Source organism: Coregonus clupeaformis, chromosome 4, assembly GCF_020615455.1.
Source record: "Coregonus clupeaformis isolate EN_2021a chromosome 4, ASM2061545v1, whole genome shotgun sequence".
NCBI classification, from domain to species: domain Eukaryota; kingdom Metazoa; phylum Chordata; class Actinopteri; order Salmoniformes; family Salmonidae; genus Coregonus; species Coregonus clupeaformis.
In genome coordinates, this window is record NC_059195.1 from 13,364,292 (window position 1) to 13,389,120 (window position 24,829).

Sequence of the window (24,829 nt, forward strand, 5' to 3'; positions counted from 1 at the left end):
GAGAAAAAACACATTGTTCAACATGTCATATAGACATCTTGATGATGGAATTAAAAAATTACATTTGAGATTAACATTAAACGTGAGTCATTAACATAATATATAATATCCACTATTTCAATAAATAGTCGTTCCCCTATTGATATCCTTTTTTTTATCATACCAGAAATGTTTCCTTAGACTCAGCAGACTTATGGGCGAATCAGGAGTCATTGCTGATGGTAACAGTGCAGTACAAGAACACAATATACGATCAGGCAACCTCACTATTATATGATGTGTATTATATATCTACAGATGTCTGGGCTCTTGACGTACAAAACCTTAAAAGAAAGCTAATGGAATTCCCCATTCAGTCAGGTTTCCCAATAATACATCAGCGTTAAACTCATGTGATGTCTGTTAATATTTCAAAGAGCAAGCGCTTTGGGAACAAGGAGTGATCACACACCATGACACTCTTTCGTTTAGGGGCTTAAATGTAACATTTGCCATGTAATTCCAACCAATAAAAAAGATTGCTTCCAGGGTTTCAGGTTAAATAGAACTAACCACTTTCCCTCCATGGGTCCATATTAATAAGGCATCATGAGAGAGACGTTGTTAGCTGGAACACAAAAAGGTGGCCACACATTCCTTCCACTTTAGACTTGAATGAGCCCCTGTCAAAGCACTGAGATTTGTGCTTTGTGGGTTAGTATTTTGCCAACACACGCCATGGGACTCGATCATGGCTCCAGAAACCTCATGGGAGCAATTAATGCTCTATTACAAGGCAGAATGTAATGTACTGTAGTTAGCCTTTCACATGGAAATTGACCCTCACATTTGACAAGTTCTATCAAGAGATGCAGCAAGCAGGGCTGTGATGTTAGCAGAGCTCAACCTTCTATATTGATCAACATGTAAAGTATTGAAATATCTTCTCAGTAAAGTTGTTATTTTAGTATTTGCAATTCATTAAGTGGACGCTAAAACTACTTTTTTGTAGTTAACATTTTCTACCATCTTTTGTTTGTACAGTACAGTAGACATAGCCTATCTATTGTCATTTTATCACAGGCTATTGATGGCGTATACATTTTTTTATACATATATTTGCATACGGCAGTGTTTAGTTTAGTAAATAAGAAGTCAGTGTAATAATGTAACAACTCAGTAGGTGTCAAGTCTAGCTAAAAGGTTTCTAGGGATCACATGGCTTCCACTGCATGGCTTTGAAAGACCACAGGACTTTTCACACATATATAAATATATAACACTACTTGTGCATGAATCATAAAAAGTGTTTTTTTGCATTACATGATACACACAAACTATTTTTGCTTGTCCTTTCACCAAAAACAAAGAGAATGCCAAGCTTGGTCCCAGACTCCCAGTGAAACTGAGATGCTTTAATCTTAGATTGCAGTATGGCGGTTGAGGTCAGAGCATCAGCCTTAACCAGTGTCTCCTTTGTTTGATCATGCTGTCATTGTGCAGAGAACTCCAGGCTGCTATCTCAGTGAGAGGATTGAACAGGAGGAAGCAGGCCAGGTGATATCTACGGTATCTACAGCATAACTCCAACTCCACATTCAGGGACAGGTCTACTAAGAGTTTATGGCTGCTTTTTTCAATGGGGAATAAAACCTACAGACTAGAGCAAAACATATGATGCAATATACAGTAGAAATTATATTAAGGTCAAATCTATATAATTTTTGTGGCTCTTTTATTCCCCTCTGAAAATATCAGGAGCATATTTTGCACAGGTGCAAATGCTCGGTAAACCTGACCCATAGAATATAGTCCACATTTATTGTGGGTGGCTTCATTGCCTCTATGCGAGATCTGCATAGTTTATGTAATGAGTAACGGCATATCTATACATACAGTATATAGATATGTACTATGGAACATAGTTTCACTTTTTGTGCCATCATACTGTTACATAAACAGGAGAGAACACTATAAAAAATGTATGTGATTTTATGTGAGGTAATCCATTTGGAAAAAGTGCACGTAAATTCCACAATAGATACAAGATTTACATTATTTATCATAAATAGATATGAAGGAAAATAACTAACACCTACTTCACTGTTGCACTGTATTTTACTGGTATTACTAAGAGTGGGCAGTGGCAGACTTGTGGTCAACTATGACCCATGCATGTCCGATATTTCTTGCCAGATGTAAGATGCACTATCTACTACACTGTAAAACATTTCCTGTAAAATGTACAGTTACTTACTGGCAGCAATTGGCCAGTAAATTACTGTAATTAATTTTACAGTACAGCTACTGTAATCAATTTTACGGTAATCCGAAAATGTTACCAACATTTTTACTGTAATTTAATTTACAGTACATTACTAGAATTGCCCATGCAGCGACATATTACCCAGTGTTCTTTGCAAGTTGTATTTTTTTACATTTACATTTGGTCCTCTGTAGCTCAGCTGGTAGAGCACGGCGCTTGTAACGCCAAGGTAGTGGGTTCGATCCCCGGGACCACCCATACACAAAATAAAATAAAATGTATGCACGCATGACTGTAAGTCGTTTGGATAAAAGCGTCTGCTAAATGGCATATTATTATTATTATATACATTTTGGGAATTTAGCGGGCGCTCTTGTCCTTAGCAACTTACAGTCAGTGCATTAAACCAAGGTTGATTTAAAAAAACACATATCACAGTCATAGCAAGTAAAATTATATGTAACCGTTACTGAAAATGTTGTTGTAGTTAAGGATACATTGGTCTTTAAAATAATTGTAATTACAACAAGATATCTTATTATATAGCTTAGGTTATCTCTGGATAGTGCCAAAACAATACTGAGATATTCACAGTAACTTAATGCCAGAGCAATGAAACACAGTACAATACAGTAAAAGTGACTATAAACTAAGAAAGTTATTTCTACAGTATTTTACTGTAATTGCAAGGGATTAGAGCAAGCAGGTTGGCGGTATCCATTTTCATATTAAAGCATATTAATGAATACTAGGTGTTTTATGTTACTTGCACTTCTAGAGGGCTAAACAAAGGCTTCCAAACTGGGTGTGATTACAGGGCAAAACAGATCAAATGGACATGGGTCAATATTTAACCATTAATAGGTTTAAGACCCACTACCTCTCTGATCTGTTCTCTATATACATTTAATTGTTAGGGAACTACTACCACATATCACTTAAATTGGTACAGAGCTCTCACTAACAGGTGCAACAAATATAGCCACTTACAAGGCACGCCTTCAAATATGCACCATAATTTACAGTATGCTGTAGTAAATATATAGCAAATCAGTACTTTATTGTTGAATTGAAAATAAAATCAGCAATTGCTAATAGTGAATATTTAATTATATATTATGCCATACCAACTGATATTTGGTGTTTTATATCACTTGCACTTTAGGACTTAACAAAGGCTTCTAAACTGACACCGACTACTGGGAAAAACAGATCTAAAGGACATGGCTAGCCACTCAACCTTTAACAATTTTAGACTTGCTGCCACTCTGATCTGTCTCCTATATAAATTTAAGTATTAGGGAACCACTACAACATATCAATTAAATTGGTACAGCGCTCTCACTAACAGGTCCAACAAATATAGTCTCTTACAAGGCACGCTTTAAAATATGTTAATGAGCCCGAGACTCTTTCCCCGCCCACATTTTACCACAATGCACCATAATTAATACTTTAAAACAAATGTACAGTATTTTACTGTGCATTCTACATTATTTTGCTGTTGAAATGACAGAAATGTATTTCAGTGTGCTGTAAAACAAATAAGGTATTTTACTGTGCATTCTACGGTAATCTACTTTGTTTAGTTTATACAGTATCATACTGTTGACTAATGCAGTAAGTTACTGATAAAATTACAAAAACGGCTAACAGTGTACGTGGTCACGTTTTTCAGTACAAATCCTACAATATATCCGATTAGAATGTTTGAGACAGATGTCAACTCTATTCTTCAGAAACAAATGAATGAAGTTATTCTGAGCATGGCAATTGTAATGTCAGAACCACACTGGTCCTTACTTATCCTCATAGACCTTAATACCCTTGTGTATGATTACCTTTTGTCTGTTTCTATTTCCCCTGACCTTTGTACCAAGGTATTGCCATACTCTCTCCCCAAGTCAGCATATACAGTAGGGCTAGGATGACCTGTTCTTGGCTTCATTTTATGTTGTTGCAGCATTGTCCTTTGTGCTCCGTGTCTGTCACATGGGGCTTTTGTCTTGTTTTTGAAAAGTTTGATATTTTACATAAAAATGATTAGTCATCCCGCTTCACCTTTTGAAGTTAAAGCCATAAAATATACAACAGCCAAAGTACAAAAGAACCCTATCTAAATAAATAATGTTAACAGAGAGACTAAGATATTTTTGGACATGGAGATGCAGCCATAGGCCTCACTGCAAAAAGACAACTACGTGTTGCAAAATTAATTACACGTAGCACACCCCATTTCTTATTTTCACAAGTCTTGACGAGCTAGACTACAGTATGCTGATGGTCCTCTGCCAAGCCCCATCATTGCCCTATTTGGTTACATCCCAGAGGGTACATGCACTGTAGCACTCTCTGACTAATGTAGGAGGAACACAAATCAAAGACGTACAGTAGTATTTAGATACCTGTACATGTCTGAAACCTCTTATGTTACCTTGTGATGAATACAGACAGAGAGGTGAGAAAGAGAAGGGTACGGGTAAAAATAAGTTTTCCATTTTATATAACAAGACTGATCATTATTGGTTATGGTACTGTAGAGGTTCTAGTAGTTCTACATTTTGTCCTCAATTTCATCTGACATATTTTATATATTTTCATAGAGAATTTTTCTACTTAATTTCCTCTACTATAATGATTCATTGTACAACTTTTTGAATCAACTATAGAACATGTTTAGACAGTTCCCTGCTATTTTCCTAAAGTAATCCAGACCTGATGAGAGCAAAGAATAGCCGCTTCCTCTGGATGAGGTCCCACACCTTTCTTTGGCTTTGGCTTGCTCAGTCTCTCTTCCTTTCTGACAAAAACCTGACAGGTCAGACCACTGTTGATGTTTGGAAACTGTCCTGCCAACTTTTCTATAATTTTATCACCTGATCTAAGGACAGTGAAAGCTTTGATTGTGCCGATTGTAAAAAGGCAAGCAATAGCCTGGTTTATTCGATCAAACTCAAACAAAATAGTGAATTTCTTGGAAAGAGTGATACACCTTGCGTTCACATGCAAAATAATGAAATTCACCATGTAGATGACTTGCCAGTGGCCAGGATCTCTCAAAAGGCTAAAGGAAGTCACGTCCACCTAAAAGGAGTAACAGAGGGAAATGGAGTTGGCAGAGTGGGTTATCTAGTCTCCAGCATGGGCCTGCTGTCTCTCCTCTCAGAGTTGTTCTGGGAGCTTCTGCAGGGATCCAAACCCTCTCAAATTAATGGCACAGGATAAATAATCTCTGAGAGGAAGTGGATGCTTTATCTCCTGTTGGGAGTTGAAATGCCAACTGGCATGCCACCCTAACTGTCAAATGTTTATGGAAGAGAGACAGGAGAGACAGGGAGATAGCCTATTTACATAAAGCAATGTTGTTTTAGCCTGGCAACAGAGTGTTAATCCACCAAGAGGCATTTCATTCATTACTATACCCTTTATGACTTATTTTGTTTTCGCATTACGTAAACTTTCCTCACCAAGGCAATTATTTCAAGTGCATTATACAACTAGACACACAAACATACAAATGAACACACTGCTGTATATAATTGCCTTTTTTGGTAGATTCAATTACTATAATAAATCCATTAATGCTTTATGAACTGTATTGTAGCATTTTTCATTGCGTTGTAGTGTGGGTTGTTGTTCTGGTGAGGCTGCTTCAGCTCGCTCAGCTGTTATCTAGCCAGGACTCTCTGGGTCTGTCCCCTGCACCTTCCATCCACAACAGCACAGAGCTATTCTAATGGTTTCATCACCTCTGCTTGAATATAAATAAATAATTTTGGTGAGAGCAGCAAAAAATATATATATATTTCTGTGCACACTGACGGCTGACGCACAGCCTTATGAAATCGCAGTGCGAAAAGGCCGACCTGAGAGAGCTTTCCCCACAATTAGCTAAACAGTGACTTCACAGACACCTTCAGTTCTCCAAAGTTCTATGCTCTCTGTTCACTCAATTCTTTAAACTTTTCATCATACAGTACAGATGTAGGATCTTAATTTGTGCCAGTTTAATACAACAGGAAAATGATCCTGCAGCAACAGGAAATGTGAATTATTATGTGGATTATAATTAATGAGCATTTTTGTAGGAGTTGATACATTATTCGTAAGGGAAAATCAAGTCTGAAATTTCAAAGTGGAAATTACAAACCTCAAATATACTACAAGTTAAAAAGTTATCCTGCAACAGGCTGATCAAATTAAGATCCTACATATGTATGTATCACAACTATACTTTATGGAGTGCGATACAAAGGTGCTTGTACTTAATGTTTTTTTTTTTTTTTGAAAAACATGGTGGACAATCTTAATGTCTAGTATTTCAACAAGTTGTTCATTTCAATTCACTGTTATCTAGAGGGCAACATAATGGTATAGCACTCCATTTTGGTATTCTCTTGCTGTGTTTATTCAGTGAAATAGCATCATGAGCCTATCTATAGACCCATACACACAGAACAATTCTTCTGGAGCATAATCACAGTATTAAATTAATCCAGGACTACATACCGTTAACAAATAACCCTCTCAGACATCTAACCAATGCCCTTGTATCCTCCTTATGCCTCACTGCATAACCCCTGTGGCAAGACAATGTAATCCTTCATGGAGAAGAGTAATACATTGCAATCGTTGTGCCAGACAATAATACAACATAAAGAACCTTCTGGATGCATAACAGCCAAACAGAACTTCCCAAATATTCACCTAGCTGTAGAACAGAGTTGTAGATGTACAGCTCTGCCATAGATAGTCAAGCTGTGAGAGAGTTTGATGTGAGTCATCGGTGGGTGATTAATGCATGCAGGGTTTATTGCCTAAATCTCTGGCAGATGCTCTTCTTGTCCCTCTCAGCTTTGGGAGCTCAGTGAGCAGGCAGAAAGATGGGAGCTCTGACATTCTGGCTAGCTCAGAGGTTACTGATTGACTGATCACACACCAAATGGGACACAACCAGACCCTATGAAGGGATTCTCTGTTAGCTTATCATCCTCCACCAGTGGACAGGCATGGTTGTGATTTTGATTTCCCCCCTTCTTTCCAAATTTAGTGAACTGTGTACAGTTTGCTAGAGGAATGTTTTCAGTTACATACTCTGTTGTTCATAGTTTTGTTCTATTCTTTTTTCCACAGCAAGCCTTGGACTCCAACCTCAGCAATCTAATCAAGAGGAACAATGAGTTGGAAACTCTGATGGGCAAGTTGATCCAGACTTGCCAACATGTGGAGGTAAGGATGTTTATCTATTTCCATATTAGGCTATATGGCACATCTCCCAGTTTCTGTGTCATTTCTAATGTTTGATTATTTGATGATATGATTTGTTGATTTCTTCCTTGTGAGTATTGTAAATTTAACACATTACAGTTGAAGTCGGACGTTTACATACACCTTAGCCAAATACAATTAAACTCAATTTTTTTCACAATTCCTGACATTTAATCCTAGTAGAAATTCCATGTCTTTGGTCAGTTAGGATCACCACTTGATTTTAAGAATGTGAAATGTCAGAATAATAGTAGAGAGAATGATTTATTTCAGCTTTTATTTCTTTCATCACATTCCCAGTGGATCAGAAGTTTACATACACTCAATTAGTATTTGGTAGCATTGCCTTTAAATTGTTTAACTTGGGTCAAATGTTTCTGGTAGCATTCCACAAGCTTCCCACAATAAGTTGGGTGAATTCTGGCCCATTCCTCCTGACAGAGCTGGTGTAACTGAGTCAGGTTTGTAGGCCTCCTTGCTCGCACAGTCTTTTTCAGTTCTGCCCACAAACGTTCTATATGATTGAGGTCAGGGCTTTGTGATAGCCGCTCCAATACCTTGACTTTGTTGTCCTTAAGCCATTTTGCCACAACTTTGGAAGTATGCTTGGGGTCATTGTTTATTTGGAAGACTCATTTGCGACCAAGCTTTAACTTCCTGACTGATGTCTTGAGATGTTGCTTCAATATATCCACATACATATTTTCCTTCCTCATGATGCCATCTATTTTGTGAAGTGCACCAGTCCCTCCTGCAGCAAAGCACCCCCACAGCATGATGCTGCCACCCCCGTGCTTCACGGTTGGGATGGTGTTCTTCGGCTTGCAAGCACCCCCTTTTTCCTCCAAACATAACGATGGTCATTATGGCCAAACAGTTCTATTTTTGTTTCATCAGACCAGAGGACATTTCTCCAAAAAGTATGATCTTTGTCCCCATGTGCAGTTGCAAACCGTAGTCTGGCTTTTTTATGGCGGTTTTGGAGCAGTGGCTTCTTCCATGCTGAGCAGCCTTTCAGGTTATGTCGATATAGGACACATTTTACTGTGGATATAGATACTTTTGTACATGTTTCCTCCAGCATCTTCACAAGGTCCTTTGCTGTTGTTCTGGGATTGATTTGCACTTTTCGCACCAAAGTACGTTAATCTCTAGGAGACAGAACGTGTCTCCTTCCTGAGCGGTATGATGGCAGTGTGGTCCCGTTGTGTTTATACTTGCGTACTATTGTTTGTACAGATGAACGTGGTACCTTCAGGCGTTTGGAAATTGCTCTCAAGGATGAACCAGACTTGTTGAGGTCTACCTTTTTTTTCTGAGGTCTTTGCTGATTTATTTTGATTTCCCCATGATGTCAAGAAAAGAGGCACTGTTTGAAGGTAGGCCTTGAAATACATCCACAGGTACACCTCCAATTGACTGAAATGAGGCCAATTAGCCTATCAGAAGCTTCTAAAGCCATGACATCATTTTCTGGAATTTTCCAAGCTTAGTGTATGTAAACTTCTGACCCACTGGAATTGTGATACAGTGAATTATAAGTGAAATAATCTGTCTGTAAACAATTGTTGGAAAAATTACTTGCACAAAGTAGATGTCCTAACTGACTTGCCAAAACTATAGTTTGTTAACAAGAAACTTGTGGAGTGGTTGAAAAACTTCAATTCAGTGAACATGTTACAATACTGTGACATATCGACAGCTTTGGACTATAAGGTTGTATCTGCAAAAAGATGATTCTGAGATCATTGGCTTCAAAGTTCCGAACCCTCATTTTATACTGGCCCACCGTGGGAATCAAACCCACAACCCTGGCGTTGCAAACGCCATGCTCTATCAACTGAGCTACATCCCTGCCGGCCATTCCCTCCCCTACCCTGGACGACGCTGGGCCAATTGTGCGCCGCCCATGAGTCTCCCGGTCGCGGCCGGCTGCGACAGAGCCTGGATTTGAACCAGGATCTCTAGTGGCACAGTTATCTAGTATTCTTTTGAAATTAACAACATGAATTGGGGTATTTAGAACACTAAATAGGTAGAGTACATTGGATAGAACAAGGTTACAGTATGTCAATAACTAAAGTTTGACAAAAATGCAGATAGAACCTTATAGTCCCAAGCTCTCGATATAATGTAATATTATCTCACGGACACAGTTACTGAGATGAATATGGTCACTGGGTATACAATAAAGTGGATATGCCAGTAAACCTAACTGTATAAAGTAGGTTATAGGCTAACCTTACTGTAGCCTATAAACATTGTAATATTGCCAAGCATGCGTGCATGTCTGTGTGTATGTGTGTGTGTGTGTGTGTGTGTGTGTGTGTGTGTGTTTGTGCATGATAGAGGGTTATTTGGGGAATAGGCCTAGGTAGAACACAGCAAAACATTTGTGCATGAACCAATTGAGGACTAAAATGACACAACGTGCCCACAGAGAGATGAAAGAAAGAGTGGGCCACGTAGCAGCTCTGGCTGTATTTAGGAACGCAGAACTACTGCTGCGATGCAGTTTTCTTAAAACTGCATTGTTGGTTAAGGGCTTGTAAGTAAGCATTTCACTGTAAGGTCTACACCTGTTGTATTCGGCGCATGTGGCAAATAACATTTGATTTGATTTGATTTGATGACTATGCTCAGCTGATTCTCACCTGCGGCACTGTGCTGTCCTGTGTGTGATGACTGTATTGTGTAGATCTAACCTGGGAAACACTAGGTAGGTCTACTGCCTCAGGTGGACTTTTATCTCATAAGAGCCAGAGGGGCTTTGTTACTGTATATGAGCATTATCGTATTATAACAATTCATATTTGCAAATGTTTGATGGTACTATCTTTTATCCTGTATCAGGCCAAAGCCACTGCAATGAAAAACCATCAACTACCACATTCATATCTTTGACCATCCCTGTCATAATCTCTTCCCAAGTGTAATGCATCAAGACAAGAGAACAAGCTCCTTGAAGAATGTGACCTCCTGATCGACATCATACAGCAGAGAAGGCAGATCATAGCCACCAAGATAAAGGAGGGCAAGGTAACTTCTTAGGCGTTAGTATGTTTTGATGGTTACTTAGGAGGGCAGATGGGTCAGGTTGCCTATCCCTTGGGAGACAGCATGTTCAGATCTTCTTCGTGCCCCCAAGGTTGAACTTTCTGTTAAGGTTGAGGATGTACACTCTCAGTTGGGTAAAAAATTGGGTAAGGTTAGGGTACAGTATTGTTCCCGGAGGTACAAAAATATAAAAATACACATAATGTACCTTTAGATTACACATATAATCTGACATGGTACATTTGTTTGTTATACCCAATATTTTGAATATAAAGGTACAATCCTCACACAATCTCAAAAACAACGCCCATCGTTATCGTATTTCCCAGCATGCTAAATTGCAGGTTGATTTTTAGAACTGTTTGTTTCAATATGTGTGTTTTTGCATGCAAATTGATTGATTGATCTTATGCTACACAAAGATAAATAACATAAATAACAAAACTAATACAATCTGTTAGTAGTTGGATTTATTGCACCCGTTACTGAGTTGTTCCCGTTAGGATGGTTTAGGTAGTGACATTTATACAATTTTCCCTACCTTGGCAGTCATTCTAAATGCAGGTAGCAGGTGTTTAAAAGTTCACATTTTTGGATATCCTTATTCTGTCTGGATTCCAATATAAATTACATATCACTTTGTAAACCACCATAAAACCAGGAGATTCAGACCACTGTGTTTGGGTAAAACTAGACTGTAAAGTGTTTACTTTCAACTATAAAATATTCACTTGGGCACTCACATGGTGAAGGCTACAGGACTGAAAGCTATTGAATGCTACAACCATGTCTCTATCACTAGCAAACGCAGTCATGAGTGGTACTGGTAATTCTAGAATTAACTTAAAAGGCACCCTGGGAAATATGCAAATAAGGCTTTACACCCTACAGTCTTAAAACAACACCCAAAACCCTTTTTAGAGGTACATTTTTGCCACTTAAAAGGAACTCACGGCTTTGTCACTTTGGTGTTAACCTAAAAAGGCACAAAATAAATTGTGCCTGTACCTCAAAGGTGTTCTACAATTGCCCCCATAGGATAACCCTTTTGAGTTCCAGGTAGAACCCTCTGTGAAAAGGGTTCTTCAAAGGCTTCTCCTATGGCAGGGGTGTCAAACTCATTCCATGGAGGGCCTAGTGTCTGCTGGTTTTTGTTTTTTCCTTTCAATTAAGACCTAGACAACCAGGTGAGGGAGATCCTTACTAATTAGTGACCTTAATTTATCAATCAAGTACAAGGGAGGAGCAAAAAGCCACAGACACTCGGCCTTCCATGGAATGAGTATGACACGTGTCCTATGGGGACAGCCGATTAAGGTACAAACAACAAGAGTACAATTATGCACCTATTCTAAAGGTACATAGGACATACCTTATAGGATACCACTACAGAGACAAGTGTTTGTACCCCTTTAAAAATGAATCTTTATTTCTGAAAGTGTGAGTGGCGCAGTGGTCTAAGGCACTGCATCGCAGTGCTAACTGTGCCACTAGAGATCCTGGTTCAAATCCAGGCTCTGTCGCAGCCGGCCGCGACCGGGAGACTCATGGGCGGCGCACAATTGGCCCAGCGTCGTCCAGGGTAGGGGAGGGAATGGCCGGCAGGGATGTAGCTCAGTTGATAGAGCATGGCGTTTGCAACGCCAGGGTTGTGGGTTTGATTCCCACGGTGGGCCAGTATAAAAAAAATATATATGTATTCACTAACTGTAAGTCGCTCTGGATAAGAGCGTCTGCTAAATGACTAAAATGTAAATGTAAATACCATAAGTCTCTGCTCGACATGCACAGCTTTCACTGACTATATAGCCTACCTCAAGAGACAAACATAAACAAGAGTCTGCTTCTTTGTTAGATTATTTCATTTACTCTGGAATTCATATTTAATGAAAAAGTGTTGTCAGTTCAGTGCTGTGTGACTGGTCTAACTATAATAGATTGGTTGTGTATGTGCAATACAGTATGTATCCTGTAGTATGCTTACTAAGAGTAATGGAGTATTGTTGGCACAGCATTTTTGCAACTTAAACAAATCCACCCTGCTCCTTGAGTGGTTTCCATTCCTTTCCCCCATTATGTGTCATTAGAGAAGGATTGAGGGGCTCGGAGGGAAGGCGCTGGCATGCTGTGTCAGAGCCACATCACACCTGTTTCCTGTGATCCCTCAGAGGAGCACTGCTTCCTACCTCGCCCCGTGCCTCATGTCACAGTCGGGAGTCAGAGGCTGCTCCATGCTCCCTGCTCTCTGCTCCCTGCCAATAGACGAAGGGGGCAAGCAGCCGCACTCCCAGAGGGGAGGATGTAACAGCTCTGTTACCATGGTGATGTTATGGAGGATGTAGATTCTCCTCATGCCATCCTCAAAGTGTATCTCTTATAATGGTTTAAGCAGATGTGATTAAATAAAAACATGCCAAGCATGAATTACCTCGAGATTGTGACCTTTAAAGAAGGAACTGTCAACTCAATTGAACCTGTTGCCTTGGTAGTCCTTCAGTTTCTGAAGCCGCAGTAGGCTGAGAGGTAGGTTTGTAGACTTCATACTGCAGGTCTATTGTACCTGCCTCTGCACCAGTGTATTCAATAATCTGTTGTTTCTTATCAGGCTATACGGCTGCGAAAGCTAGCCCAGCAGATCGCCAGCTGCAAGCAGATCATTGAGAGATCGTCGTCCCTCATCACTCAGGCTGATCACACCCTCAAGGAGACAGACCACGCCCGCTTCCTGCAAACAGCCAAAAGCATCTGTGAAAGGTGAGCTATCAAGTCAACTGATTGTGGTGATAATGTTCCAAACCCCAACTGACTGAGAGTCACAGGTTGTAATAAGAGAAATGTAATGTGAATCCTATATATTTGTGCTTCAGAGTGTCTATGGCAACAGCATCCTCTCAGATCCTGATTCCAGAGATCAACCTAAATGACACCTTTGATACGTTTGCGTTGGACTTCACAAGGGAAAAGAAAATGCTGGAAAGCTTGGATTACCTCACAGGTGAACGCAATTCCGAACATGATCCTTCTTTTTCAATCAGAAATGATATTAAGAACATATCTATAACTCAGATCTATCTGAAATGGGAGATGATGGTACAGTGTTTATCTATTTCTTTAACAGTCAAAGTGAAAAACAGGTACACTGTTTTTGTATTTGTAATTATTATGGATCCCCATTAGTTCCTGCCAAGGCAGCAGCTACTCTTCCTAGGGTCCAGCAAAATTAAGGCAGTTATACCATTTTAAAAACATTACAATACATTTCACAACACATTAAGTGTGTGCCCTCAGGCCACTACTCTACTACCACATATCCACAACACAAAATCCATGTGTAAATGTGTGTATAGTGTGTATGTTATCGTGTGTGTGTAGCATCTCATGTGTGTGTGTAGCATCTCATGTCAGAAGCTATGTGGCGTGTACAGTGGTTTCGACTGGGTAAAACCCCTGGTGCTTTGTTGAGTGCTTCCTGAGGGCAACAAAATGCTCACAAGTTTAGAAGCTGCAGTTTGAGGTTCGTTTACAGTTGAATGAAATGGCTTTTGATTGTTCTGGCTTTTAGGACATTCTCCGCAGGGTGTCCTGTCCTCTGTTCTGTATTGAGGCAGTGGGTTGTAGCTCAAGGGGTAGTAACTTTACCAACTGAATCACACAGCACAGTGCAGCCACAATGTCACGCCCTGGCTCTGGGGACTCTTATATGTTGAGCCAGGGTGTGTAGGGTCTATGTTTTGTGATCTATGTTCAGTTTCTAGTTCATGTGTTTTTTAGGTTGGCCGGGGTGGTTCTCAATCAGAGGCAACGAGAATCAGCTGTTGCTTGTTGTCTCTGATTGGGAACCATACTTAGGCAGCCTGTTGTGCACTTGTGTTTTTTGGTATCTTGTTCCGTGTTGGTTTGTGTTCATGACGAGGACTTCACGTTTCGTTTTGTTGTTTTGTATTTTGTATCGTGTTGCTAGTACACTATTAAAGAGATGTACGCATATCACGCTGCGCCTTGGTCCAATCATTATGACGATCGTGACAGAAGATCCCACCAAAACAGGACCAAGCAGCGTGTCCAGGAGCAGACAGCCTGGACTTGGGAGGAGATCTTGGACGTGCAGGGGTCCGGGACTTGGGAGGAAATCCAGGCTGGAATGGATCGCCGTCCGTGGGAGGAGACGGTGGAGGCGCGCCATAGAGAGGAGCAGCGGCACCAACCGGGCCGACGTCGGACACGCAAGAGGCAACCCCAATAATTTTTTTTGGGGGGGGCACACGGCATGGACGACGGGGCTGCTGGAGGCAGATACGGGGCGAGTTTGGGGATTAGGAGAGGAGGCCACCGGGTTTGGGGGGCTGGAAGGGAGGTTGGCGGAGCCTAGAGGTAGAGTAGAGCCAACTCCCCGTACTCAGGCTAGGCAGCGTGAGACTGGGCAGGTTCCGAGGTATGCGGAGCTGCGTACTGTGCTGCGAGTGGTCCGGCACAGTCCGGTACGTCCTGTGCGAGCACCACGCACGTGTCGTGCTAAGGTGGGCATGCAGCCAGGACGGAGTTTGCCGGCTCAACGCTCGTGGCCTCCAGTACCCCTCCTCGGTCCCGGATATCCTGCGCCAGTGTCACGTGCTGTAGTGCCAGTACGAGTACACAGCCCTGTACGTCCTGTGCTGATGCCTCACACAGAGTGTGTAAAAATAGGCATTCAGCCAGGACGGGTTGTGTCAGCTCTTCGCTCCAGACCTCCAGTCCGTCTCCACAGCCCAGTCTGGCCTGTTCCTGTTCCCCGCACCAAGCCTATGGTGCGCGTCGCCAGCCCGGCCCGGCCTGTTCCTGCTCCCCGCACCAAGCCTATGGTGCGCGTCGCCAGCCCGGCCCGGCCTGTTCCTGCTCCCCGCACCAAGCCTGTGGTGCGCGTCGTCAGCCCGGTCCGGCCCGTTCCTGCTCCCCGCACCAAGCCAGTGGTGCGCGACGTCAGCCCGGTCCGGCCCGTTCCTGCTCCCCGCACCAAGCCAGTGGTGCGCGACGTCAGCCCGGTCCGGCCCGTTCCTGCTCCCCGCACCAAGCCTGTGGTGCGCGTCACCAGCCCGGTCCGGCCCGTCCCTGCTCCCCGCACCAAGCCTGTGGTGCGCGTCGTCAGTCCGGCACAGCCCGTGCCTGCTCCCCGCACCAAGCCAGTGGTGCGCGACGTCAGCCCGGTCCGGCCCGTTCCTGCTCCCCGCACCAAGCCAGTGGTGCGCGACGTCAGCCCGGTCCGGCCCGTTCCTGCTCCCCGCACCAAGCCTGTGGTGCGCGTCGTCAGTCCGTCACAGCCCGTGCCTGTTTCACCGGTGCCTGGTCAGGTACCGGTCAGCTGCTCCACACCGGAGCCTAAGTAATCCGCTCCACCGATGTCCAGTCCAGCTCCAGCCAGCGGGACCAGACCAGGGGCGCTACGGGGGGGTTGTTAGAGGGTGGTGGTCACGCCCGGAGCCGGATCCGCCTCCGAGGCGGAATGCCCACCCGGCCCCTCCCCTATTGGGGGGGGGTACTGTCACGCCCTGGCTCTGGGGACTCTTATATGTTGAGCCAGGGTGTGTAGGGTCTATGTTTTTTTATCTATGTTCAGTTTCTAGTTCATGTGTTTTCTAGGTTGGCCAGGGTGGTTCTCAATCAGAGGCAACGAGAATCAGCTGTTGCTTGTTGTCTCTGATTGGGAACCATACTTAGGCAGCCTGTTGTGCACTTGTGTTTTGTGGGATCTTGTTCCGTGTTGGTTTGTGTTCATGACCGAGGACTTCACGTTTCGTTTTGTATTTTGTATCGTGTTGCTAGTACACTATTAAAGAGATGTACGCATACAGTGGGGAAAAAAAGTATTTAGTCAGCAACCAATTGTGCAAGTTCTCCCACTTAAAAAGATGAGAGAGGCCTGTAATTTGCATCATAGGTACACGTCAACTATGACAGACAAATTGAGGAAAAAAAATCCAGAAAATCACATTGTAGGATTTTTAATGAATTTATTTGCAAATTATGGTGGAAAATAAGTATTTGGTCACCTACAAACAAGCAAGATTTCTGGCTCTCACAGACCTGTAACTTCTTCTTTAAGAGGCTCCTCTGTCCTCCACTCGTTACCTGTATTAATGGCACCTGTTTGAACTTGTTATCAGTATAAAAAGACACCTGTCCACAACCTCAAACAGTCACACTCCAAACTCCACTATGGCCAAGACCAAAGAGCTGTCAAAGGACACCAGAAACAAAATTGTAGACCTGCACCAGGCTGGGAAGACTGAATCTGCAATAGGTAAGCAGCTTGGTTTGAAGAAATCAACTCTGGGAGCAATTATTAGGAAATGGAAGACACACAAGACCACTGATAATCTCCCTCGATCTGGGGCTCCACGCAAGATCTCACCCCGTGGGGTCAAAATGATCACAAGAACGGTGAGCAAAAATCAGAGAACCACACGGGGGGACCTAGTAAATGACCTGCAGAGAGCTGGGACCAAAGTAACAAAGCCTACTATCAGTAACACACTACACCGCCAGGGACTCAAATCCTGCAGTGCCAGCCAGTACATGTCCAGGCCCGTCTGAAGTTTGCTAGAGTGCATTTGGGTGATCCAGAAGAGGATTGGGAGAATGTCATATGGTCAGATGAAACCAAAATATAACTTTTTGGTAAAAACTCAACTCGTCGTGTTTGGAGGACAAAGAATGCTGAGTTGCATCCAAAGAACACCATACCTACTGTGAAGCATGGGGGTGGAAACATCATGCTTTGGGGCTGTTTTTCTGCAAAGGGACCAGGACGACTGATCCGTGTAAAGGAAAGAATGAATGGGGCCATGTATCGTGAGATTTTGAGTGAAAACCTCCTTCCATCAGCAAGGGCATTGAAGATGAAACATGGCTGGGTCTTTCAGCATGACAATGATCCCAAACACACCGCCCGGGCAACGAAGGAGTGGCTTCGTAAGAAGCATTTCAAGGTCCTGGAGTGGCCTAGCCAGTCTCCAGATCTCAACCCCATAGAAAATCTTTGGAGGGAGTTGAAAGTCCGTGTTGCCCAGCGACAGCCCCAAAACATCACTGCTCTAGAGGAGATCTGCATGGAGGAATGGGCCAAAATACCAGCAACAGTGTGTGAAAACCTTGTGAAGACTTACAGAAAACGTTTGACCTGTGTCATTGCCAACAAAGGGTATATAACAAAGTATTGAGAAACTTTTGTTATTGACCAAATACTTATTTTCCACCATAATTTGCAAATAAATTCATAAAAAATCCTACAATGTGATTTTCTGGAATTTTTTTTCTCATTTTGTCTGTCATAGTTGACGTGTACCTATGATGAAAATTACAGGCCTCTCTCATCTTTTTAAGTGGGAGAACTTGCACAATTGGTGGCTGACTAAATACTTTTTTTCCCCACTGTATCACGCTGCGCCTTGGTCCAATCATTATGACGATCGTGACACACAATAAAAGTCACTTGCAAGAGTGGGCTTGGTTGTATTTACAAAGATCTCCAATCCCCTGCACACAACCCGTTGGACGTCAGAAAATACACTGATTGTGTTAATCCAAAGTACTGTACTCTACTGTGTGTTATGTCAACTGTCCATCGTTGTTGTCATTAAATGACACATAACAGGAACTGACATGAATAAAAATAGCTATATTTTTCTATTTGCAGCACCAAATCCCCCAATAATCCGGGCGGAATTATGTACAGCATCGAACGACACCATTACTGTTCACTGGACGTCAGATGACGAGTTCTGTGTCGTCTCCTATGAACTTCAGTATGCCATCTTCACTGGACAAGCCAATGTTGTCAGTAAGTATACAATTATTGTCTAGATCTCCTCAGTACAGTATGCTGGGTGTGTCTGTACAGTACATCTGTTGTGGTACAACATTTTTAATCATGATAGGTAGGCTATCTGAGAGCAATCATACATAGAGAGCCTCTTACTGTAAATAGCTTTGAGGGCTTTGAGGGCTAAAATTTTGTAATTTCAGCAGGGCAACAACCATGCTTTCCTTTAATTGTGTAGATAATAAGATATCAGAGATCTCTGCTCTGTATCTCTCTGGCACAGACTCTAGGCCAGAGTATATAGGCTGAGTCAGACTGGATTGCAATCCAGATGCAGATTATGGGCTGAATATTTCCCTGTGGCTCATGTAAGTGGCAGACTATTGGAATAGATCACCCTAACAGGGTCACAGAATGCTCAATCAAGCAATTGGCTCTCTTCTGCACCAATGCCTGTTCATACTACAGTGAATTGGTAATGTTATTGTTTGTGTATGATGTGTCATGCATTCCTAGAGAAATAACAGCAATAAGAGTTTATGATAATATGGAAGATAGAACTACCACATTTTAATTTAATGACAACAATTGGAGAAGGATTCATTGGACGTGTTCTTATCTCAACAAATGTATTTTACATTGTGTGTTTTACAATCCAGGGGTTGTTTCTCTTCATTCATCTGCCATTAACTGATTGTCTTTGTCTGTGGTCTAGGTTTGTGTAACTCGGCTGATAGCTGGATGATTGTGCCCAACATCAAGCAGAACCACTACACAGTGCATGGACTCCAGTGTGGCACCAAGTACGTGTTCATCGTCAAGGCCCTCAATCAGGCAGGGAGTCGCAGCAGTGAGCCTTGGAAACTCAAGACCAACAGTATGTCTGTGTTTCGAATAGCTGTACCATGTTGATATCACTAAGCATCTTTGAAGATTTGATATATGGATAGCACATTTGCCATTGTTTACTGTTAATCAATTAATGGTCATTTCACAGGTCAGCCATTCAAGTTGGACCCAAAGTCTGCTCACAAGAAGCTGAAGGTCTCCCATGACAACCTGACAGTGGAGCGAGACGAGACGTCGTCCAAGAAGAGTCACACTCAGGACCGCTTCACTAGCCAGGGCAGCTACGGCGTCACAGGGAATGTGTACATTGACAGCGGGCGCCACTACTGGGAAGCCTTGATAGGAGGGAGCACATGGTAAGGATATGGACCTGTGGTGTCTGAAGTACATCAGACTAGAACATTTGGAGAGACAAAGGTGTGTGAGAATCAGATTGGGAAGTCCAATCATGATCTCTGTTACACTACAGTAAACTCAATCTTGAAATCTAAAATCTCTAGGACGTTAGGCCTATCATTTCCCATCGGTGCTATTTGACCACTACCAGAAAATGAGCCATCAACATTCAATATTCTATTTTTCTATCTTCATCAGGTTTGCTGTGGGCGTTGCTTACAAGTCAGCACCGAAACACGAGTGGATTGGCAAGAACTCGGCCTCGTGGGTACTGTCTCGCTGCAACAACTCCTGGGTAGTACGTCACAACAGCAAGGAGATGCCCATCGAACCGTCTCCCCACCTGCGTCGTGTGGGGGTGTTGCTGGACTACGATGCTGGCTCCCTGGCCTTCTACGATGGTGCCGGCTCACAGCACCTGTACACATTCGACATCGCCTTCGCTCAGCCAGTCTGTCCTGTGTTCAACGTGTGGAACAGGTGTCTGACCGTCCTCACAGGGCTGCCCATCCCAGACCACCTAGAGGGGACAGACTGCCGGGATTAACAGTCCAGCTAATAGAACACAGAGACACAAAGGGAGAAGAACAGACTGACTACAGCCTCACCTGGCTGACTTTTTGTCCCACCACCAATGCTGTATAAAACAAAACAAAGCCATGGTCCCAGATGTCTTTAATCATGCTCTTATTAGAAGTAAATTAATTTCTAGAATTATTTATGGAAACCATTTATTGGATTTTATTTCTTGCTTTGCACATTCCTTTACACTACTATATTTATGCTTGTTGGTTTTTGGGGTACGCTTAGAGAGGAAGATGGATATAACATTTTGAAATTCAGTGAAACTTATTTTCATGCAGCTCTGAGAATAGTTTATTTCATTCTTACACATACAGTAGGTTGTTTACTTCTTTCCATGTATCCATCGTTAGCAGCATGTTGATAAACATTTTATGTGTAACCAATTGATTTTGACATGGCATCATGGCAGCAGTGCCCCTGATTACTTCATAAAGCAGTTATAACAGGAGTAGTCATCTACACCTGTTCTGTTTCATGCAGGTGTACCAAGATCCTCTCTACAATTAGAATTATAACAAACATGTTAAGAGTTAATTTAAGAGTTAATCTGCCTTTAGTTGATTCGATTTTTTTGTATGTTTTTTATCACAGCACTTCCAATGCACTGAGAACTTAATTTTTTTTGTCATTTAGCAGACGCTCTTATCCAGAGCGACTTACATGAGCAACTAGGGTTAAGTGCCTTGCTCAAGGGCACATCGACAGATTTTTCACCTAGTCGGCTCGGGGATTACAACCAGCGACCTTTCGGTTACTGGCACAACGCTCTTAACCACTAAGCTACCTGCCGCTCACTTGACTTGACTATGATTGACAAATTAACAGAGACAATTCTTCATCCTCTCTTTGTTAAAAAACACTATGATGTTAAAAAGTTGATTATTGTTGAAACTGTACATTTTAAGCCATTTTAAGTGAAATTTCGATACATACATAACTTATAGAGTCGATTGATGCACCAGTGCGTCACCTGGTGATGGAATTTTGAATATTGAATAGCTCCTTGTATGTTTATGCTAAAGACCAGAGATGAAGAAGTGAGAGGGATAACTGGGCCCAAAATCTGTCATCTCCAATAGGTAGCGTCTTTTTGTTTTTTTTTGCTCACCAAGCGAGGAGTTTTTGTATGGAGGTCAAAGAGAGTGTGTCGAATTTGGTTTTGAAAAATTTGCTTATTTGCTACATGTGGCTTATTTGATCGAATATAACTTTCATAATGATTAGGTTGTTACATGTGTACTGATATAAGTAGGACACGTGACATCCAGGCAACTTTAAGAAAAAACATTTTATATTGGAGTTGTGTCTGGTAGTCATTAGTTACCACAGCCACAAAGTAATAAACCCCTACCTTAACCACACTGCTAACCTTCTGCTTAACCCTAACCTTAAATTAAGACCAAAAAGCAAATTTTTCTTTCCATGATTTTCTTGACGATATATACTGTAATTTTGACTTTGTGGATGTGGTAACTAGTGGAAACCGTTGTGCCTGTTCACACACGTCCTAAAATTCTAAATCAAATGGCTAAATTATACATTTTATGACCATCTTAAAACAATTCCATATGTTAGGTTAGTAGATATTGCGATCTAAGGGCTTAGACCTACAGGGGGTTAATTGTAATTAAATGCACCATGTGCAATCTCTGTAAATGCCTTGCTGTTTTCTTCTCACGTTGTATGTTCACATACATTTGGTATTTGAGCAATTTGACTTTTTCTGATACCTGCATCATTATTTTCACACTAGTATACATTCCTTGTAAAAAAATTAATAAAGTGACATCAACAAACTTTCCAAGTGTGAATTTGTAATAAAACATCTCAATTGTAATGATAATGCTTTTTACTTGTCTGCTACCTAATCTTAACTGTAATTTTCATTTAATTCAGACACCCCTGTAGCTAAAACAAAGAGAACCACCTGATATATTTTAGCTTCGATTAATTTAACGGATTATAATGTCTCATTAATGTTGCACTGTATCCTTTATTAACACCCCTTTTTAAAAAGTGTGTCACTATTATTATAAAGACCTCTTCAGCAATATACAACAATGATTAAGCTGTGATGAGATTCCTTCTGACATCACATTTTTGTGCTCAAGTAGCATGGCTTTAAGACCACTGGACCCCGATCCTTTCAACTAAAGTAGACTAGAACATATCTGAACTTACCGTGACCTCACAATCGGACACCCTCGAGACATGGATCATAACATAGCTCAAGTGCACGAACATCGCCTGGCTAGAATGATGTCGCAGAGACCTTCATAGTTTGATTGGAGGCATCTGTAAATATTTGTGTACAAAAAAACATGAAAGAGTGAAATATTATTGCAGGTCAATTTGATCAAATCTGCATTTGTGTTATTTACACAGTATCATAACATACCTTTAATTCTTAAATAAAATTATACAGGGTAAAAATAGCAGGTGCAGTAGTTAGGCCTACATAGTTTTCAGAATAAGACGTTTGTGTGTGGGGCTGTAGCTGTGTATTCAGATGGCAAGAAGGGCTACATCTTACGAGTTCCAACCCAACTTTGCTATTTAGTGACTTTTTTCATGTTAATCTGGACTTTTTTTGTAGAGAAAGTTCATAGTATTATCACAAATGACCGCCAATAACTTCTGGACATCAGATCGACAGTTACTAAACTTGATTTTGAATTCAAATCCGACTTCAACTCCGAGTCAGCTGTTCCCTTCTTCATTCCGGACCCCATTCCTTTGTTTCATAGGCTAACAAAATGATGCATGCGTAGACGGGGTAAACGAGCCGGCATCCTGGTGAGATTGAGACTAAGAGAATCCCCTCCGTTCTATTGGCAAATGTCCAGTCACTCAAGAATAAGATGGATGAGCTTCGTTCAAGAGTCTTGTATCAGAGAGACTTGAAAAGCTGCAATATTACAGTATATGGCTAGCAGAGATGTGGCTGAATGACTCTATGTCCATAGAACTCAGTGGTTTCTCCATGCAGTGGCACGATCTTACGAAGGCGGCCTCGGGCAAGTCCAAAGGGGGAGGGGTGTCCCTGTTCATAAACTACAACTGGAGGGCTACTTCCAGTGTGAAGGAAATCTTAAGCTTTTGCTCACCTGATATAGAATACCTCATGGTAAGCTTTTATCAACTAAGAGAGATCTCATCCATAATTATCACGGCTGTATACATCCCTCCACAAGCCAACACCACTTTGGCACTCCAGTGGTGGAAAAGTACCCAATTCTCATACTTGAGTAAAAGTAAAGATACCTTAATAGAAAATTAGTAAAAGTATTTGGTTTTAAATATACTTAAGTATCAAAAGTAAATGTAATTGCAAAAATATACTTAAGTATCAAAAAGTATAAATAATTTCAAATTGCTTATATTAAGCAAACCAGACGGCACAATTTTCTTGTTGTAAATTGTTTACGGATAGCCAGGGGCACACTCCAACACTCATATGTGTTTAGTGAGTCCGCCAGATCAGAGGCAGTAGGGATGACCAAGGATGTTCTCTTGATAAGTGCATGAATTTGACAATTTTCCTGTCCTGCTGAGTATTCAAAATGTAACTTTAAAAGTACTTTTGGGTGTCAGGGAAAATGTGTGGAGTAAAAAGTACATTATTTTCTTTAGGAATGTAGGGAAGTTTAAGTAAAAGTTGTAAAAAATATTAATAGTAAAGTAAAGTACAGATACCCCAAAAAACTACTTAAGTAGTATTTTAAAGTATTTTTACTTAAGTACTTTGCACCACTGTGGCACTCAATTAACTGTATGGGGCCATAAACAAACAAGACACCGCTCACCCAGATGCGGAGAATTTAACGCAGAGAGACTTTAAACTGTTCTAACTACCAACACGTCTCCTGTGCCTGTAGCGGTGTAAAAACTCTAGACCACTTTAATTCTACCCACAAAAATGCATATAAGGCCCTCCCTCATCCTCCCTTTGGCAAATCTGACCATGACTCTATTCTCCTGCTTCCTGTTTACAAACAAAAGCACAAACAGGAAGTACCAGTGACACACTCAATGTGGAAGTGGTCCGATGAAGCAGCCGCAAGGCTACAAGACTGTTTTGCTAGTACAGACTGGGATGTGTTCCGGGATTCATCCGATAGCATTGAGGAGTTTACAGTCATGGGCTTCATCAATAAGTGCATAGATGACGTCGTCCCCATAGTCACTATACCAATGTATCCAAACCAAAAACCATGGATTACAGGCAATATCCGCGCTAGGCTAAAGGCTAGAGCTGCCGCTTACAAGGAATGGGACATGGACATGGACACATACAAGAAAGCCCACTATGACCTCCGATGAGATATCAGTGATGCAAAAGGACATTATAGGAGGAAGATGGAATACTATTACACCGGCTCCAATGCTCGTCGTATGTGGCAGGGCTTGCAGACAATAACGGATTATAAAGGGAAACCAAGCCGTGAGATACCCAATGATGCAGAACTCCCAAACGAGTAAAATGCCTTTTATGCTAGCTTTAAGGAATATAACATTGAGTCTTGCGTGAAAGCCCCTGTTGTTCCGGATGAGTGTGTGATCTCGCTATCTGTGGCCGATGTGAGTAAAACTTTGAACAGGTTAAAACTCGCAAGGCCGGCGGGCCAGATAGA

The 24,829-nt window shown here is 41.7% G+C and overlaps 1 protein-coding gene across 5 annotated transcripts in view; it reads left to right on the top strand.

Annotated features, from left to right (window-relative positions):
* LOC121553068 (E3 ubiquitin-protein ligase Midline-1) overlaps positions 1-20,327 on the top strand; it is a 61,873-nt gene extending 41,546 nt beyond the window's left edge. For 4 of the 5 annotated variants that reach the window (XM_041866100.2, XM_041866101.2, XM_041866099.2 and 1 more), the window contains exons 3-11: positions 1,483-1,548; positions 7,379-7,474; positions 10,445-10,552; positions 13,176-13,324; positions 13,438-13,565; positions 18,240-18,383; positions 19,081-19,242; positions 19,363-19,570; positions 19,809-20,327. In XM_041866100.2, coding sequence (XP_041722034.1) covers positions 1,483-1,548; positions 7,379-7,474; positions 10,445-10,552; positions 13,176-13,324; positions 13,438-13,565; positions 18,240-18,383; positions 19,081-19,242; positions 19,363-19,570; positions 19,809-20,157 — 1,410 coding nt within the window. In that variant the 3' untranslated portion in view covers positions 20,158-20,327. The remainder of the gene's footprint in view (positions 1-1,482; positions 1,549-7,378; positions 7,475-10,444; positions 10,553-13,175; positions 13,325-13,437; positions 13,566-18,239; positions 18,384-19,080; positions 19,243-19,362; positions 19,571-19,808) is intronic. The other variant, XM_041866102.2, reaches the window with a different exon arrangement.
* The last annotated feature ends 4,502 nt before the right edge of the window (positions 20,328-24,829 follow it).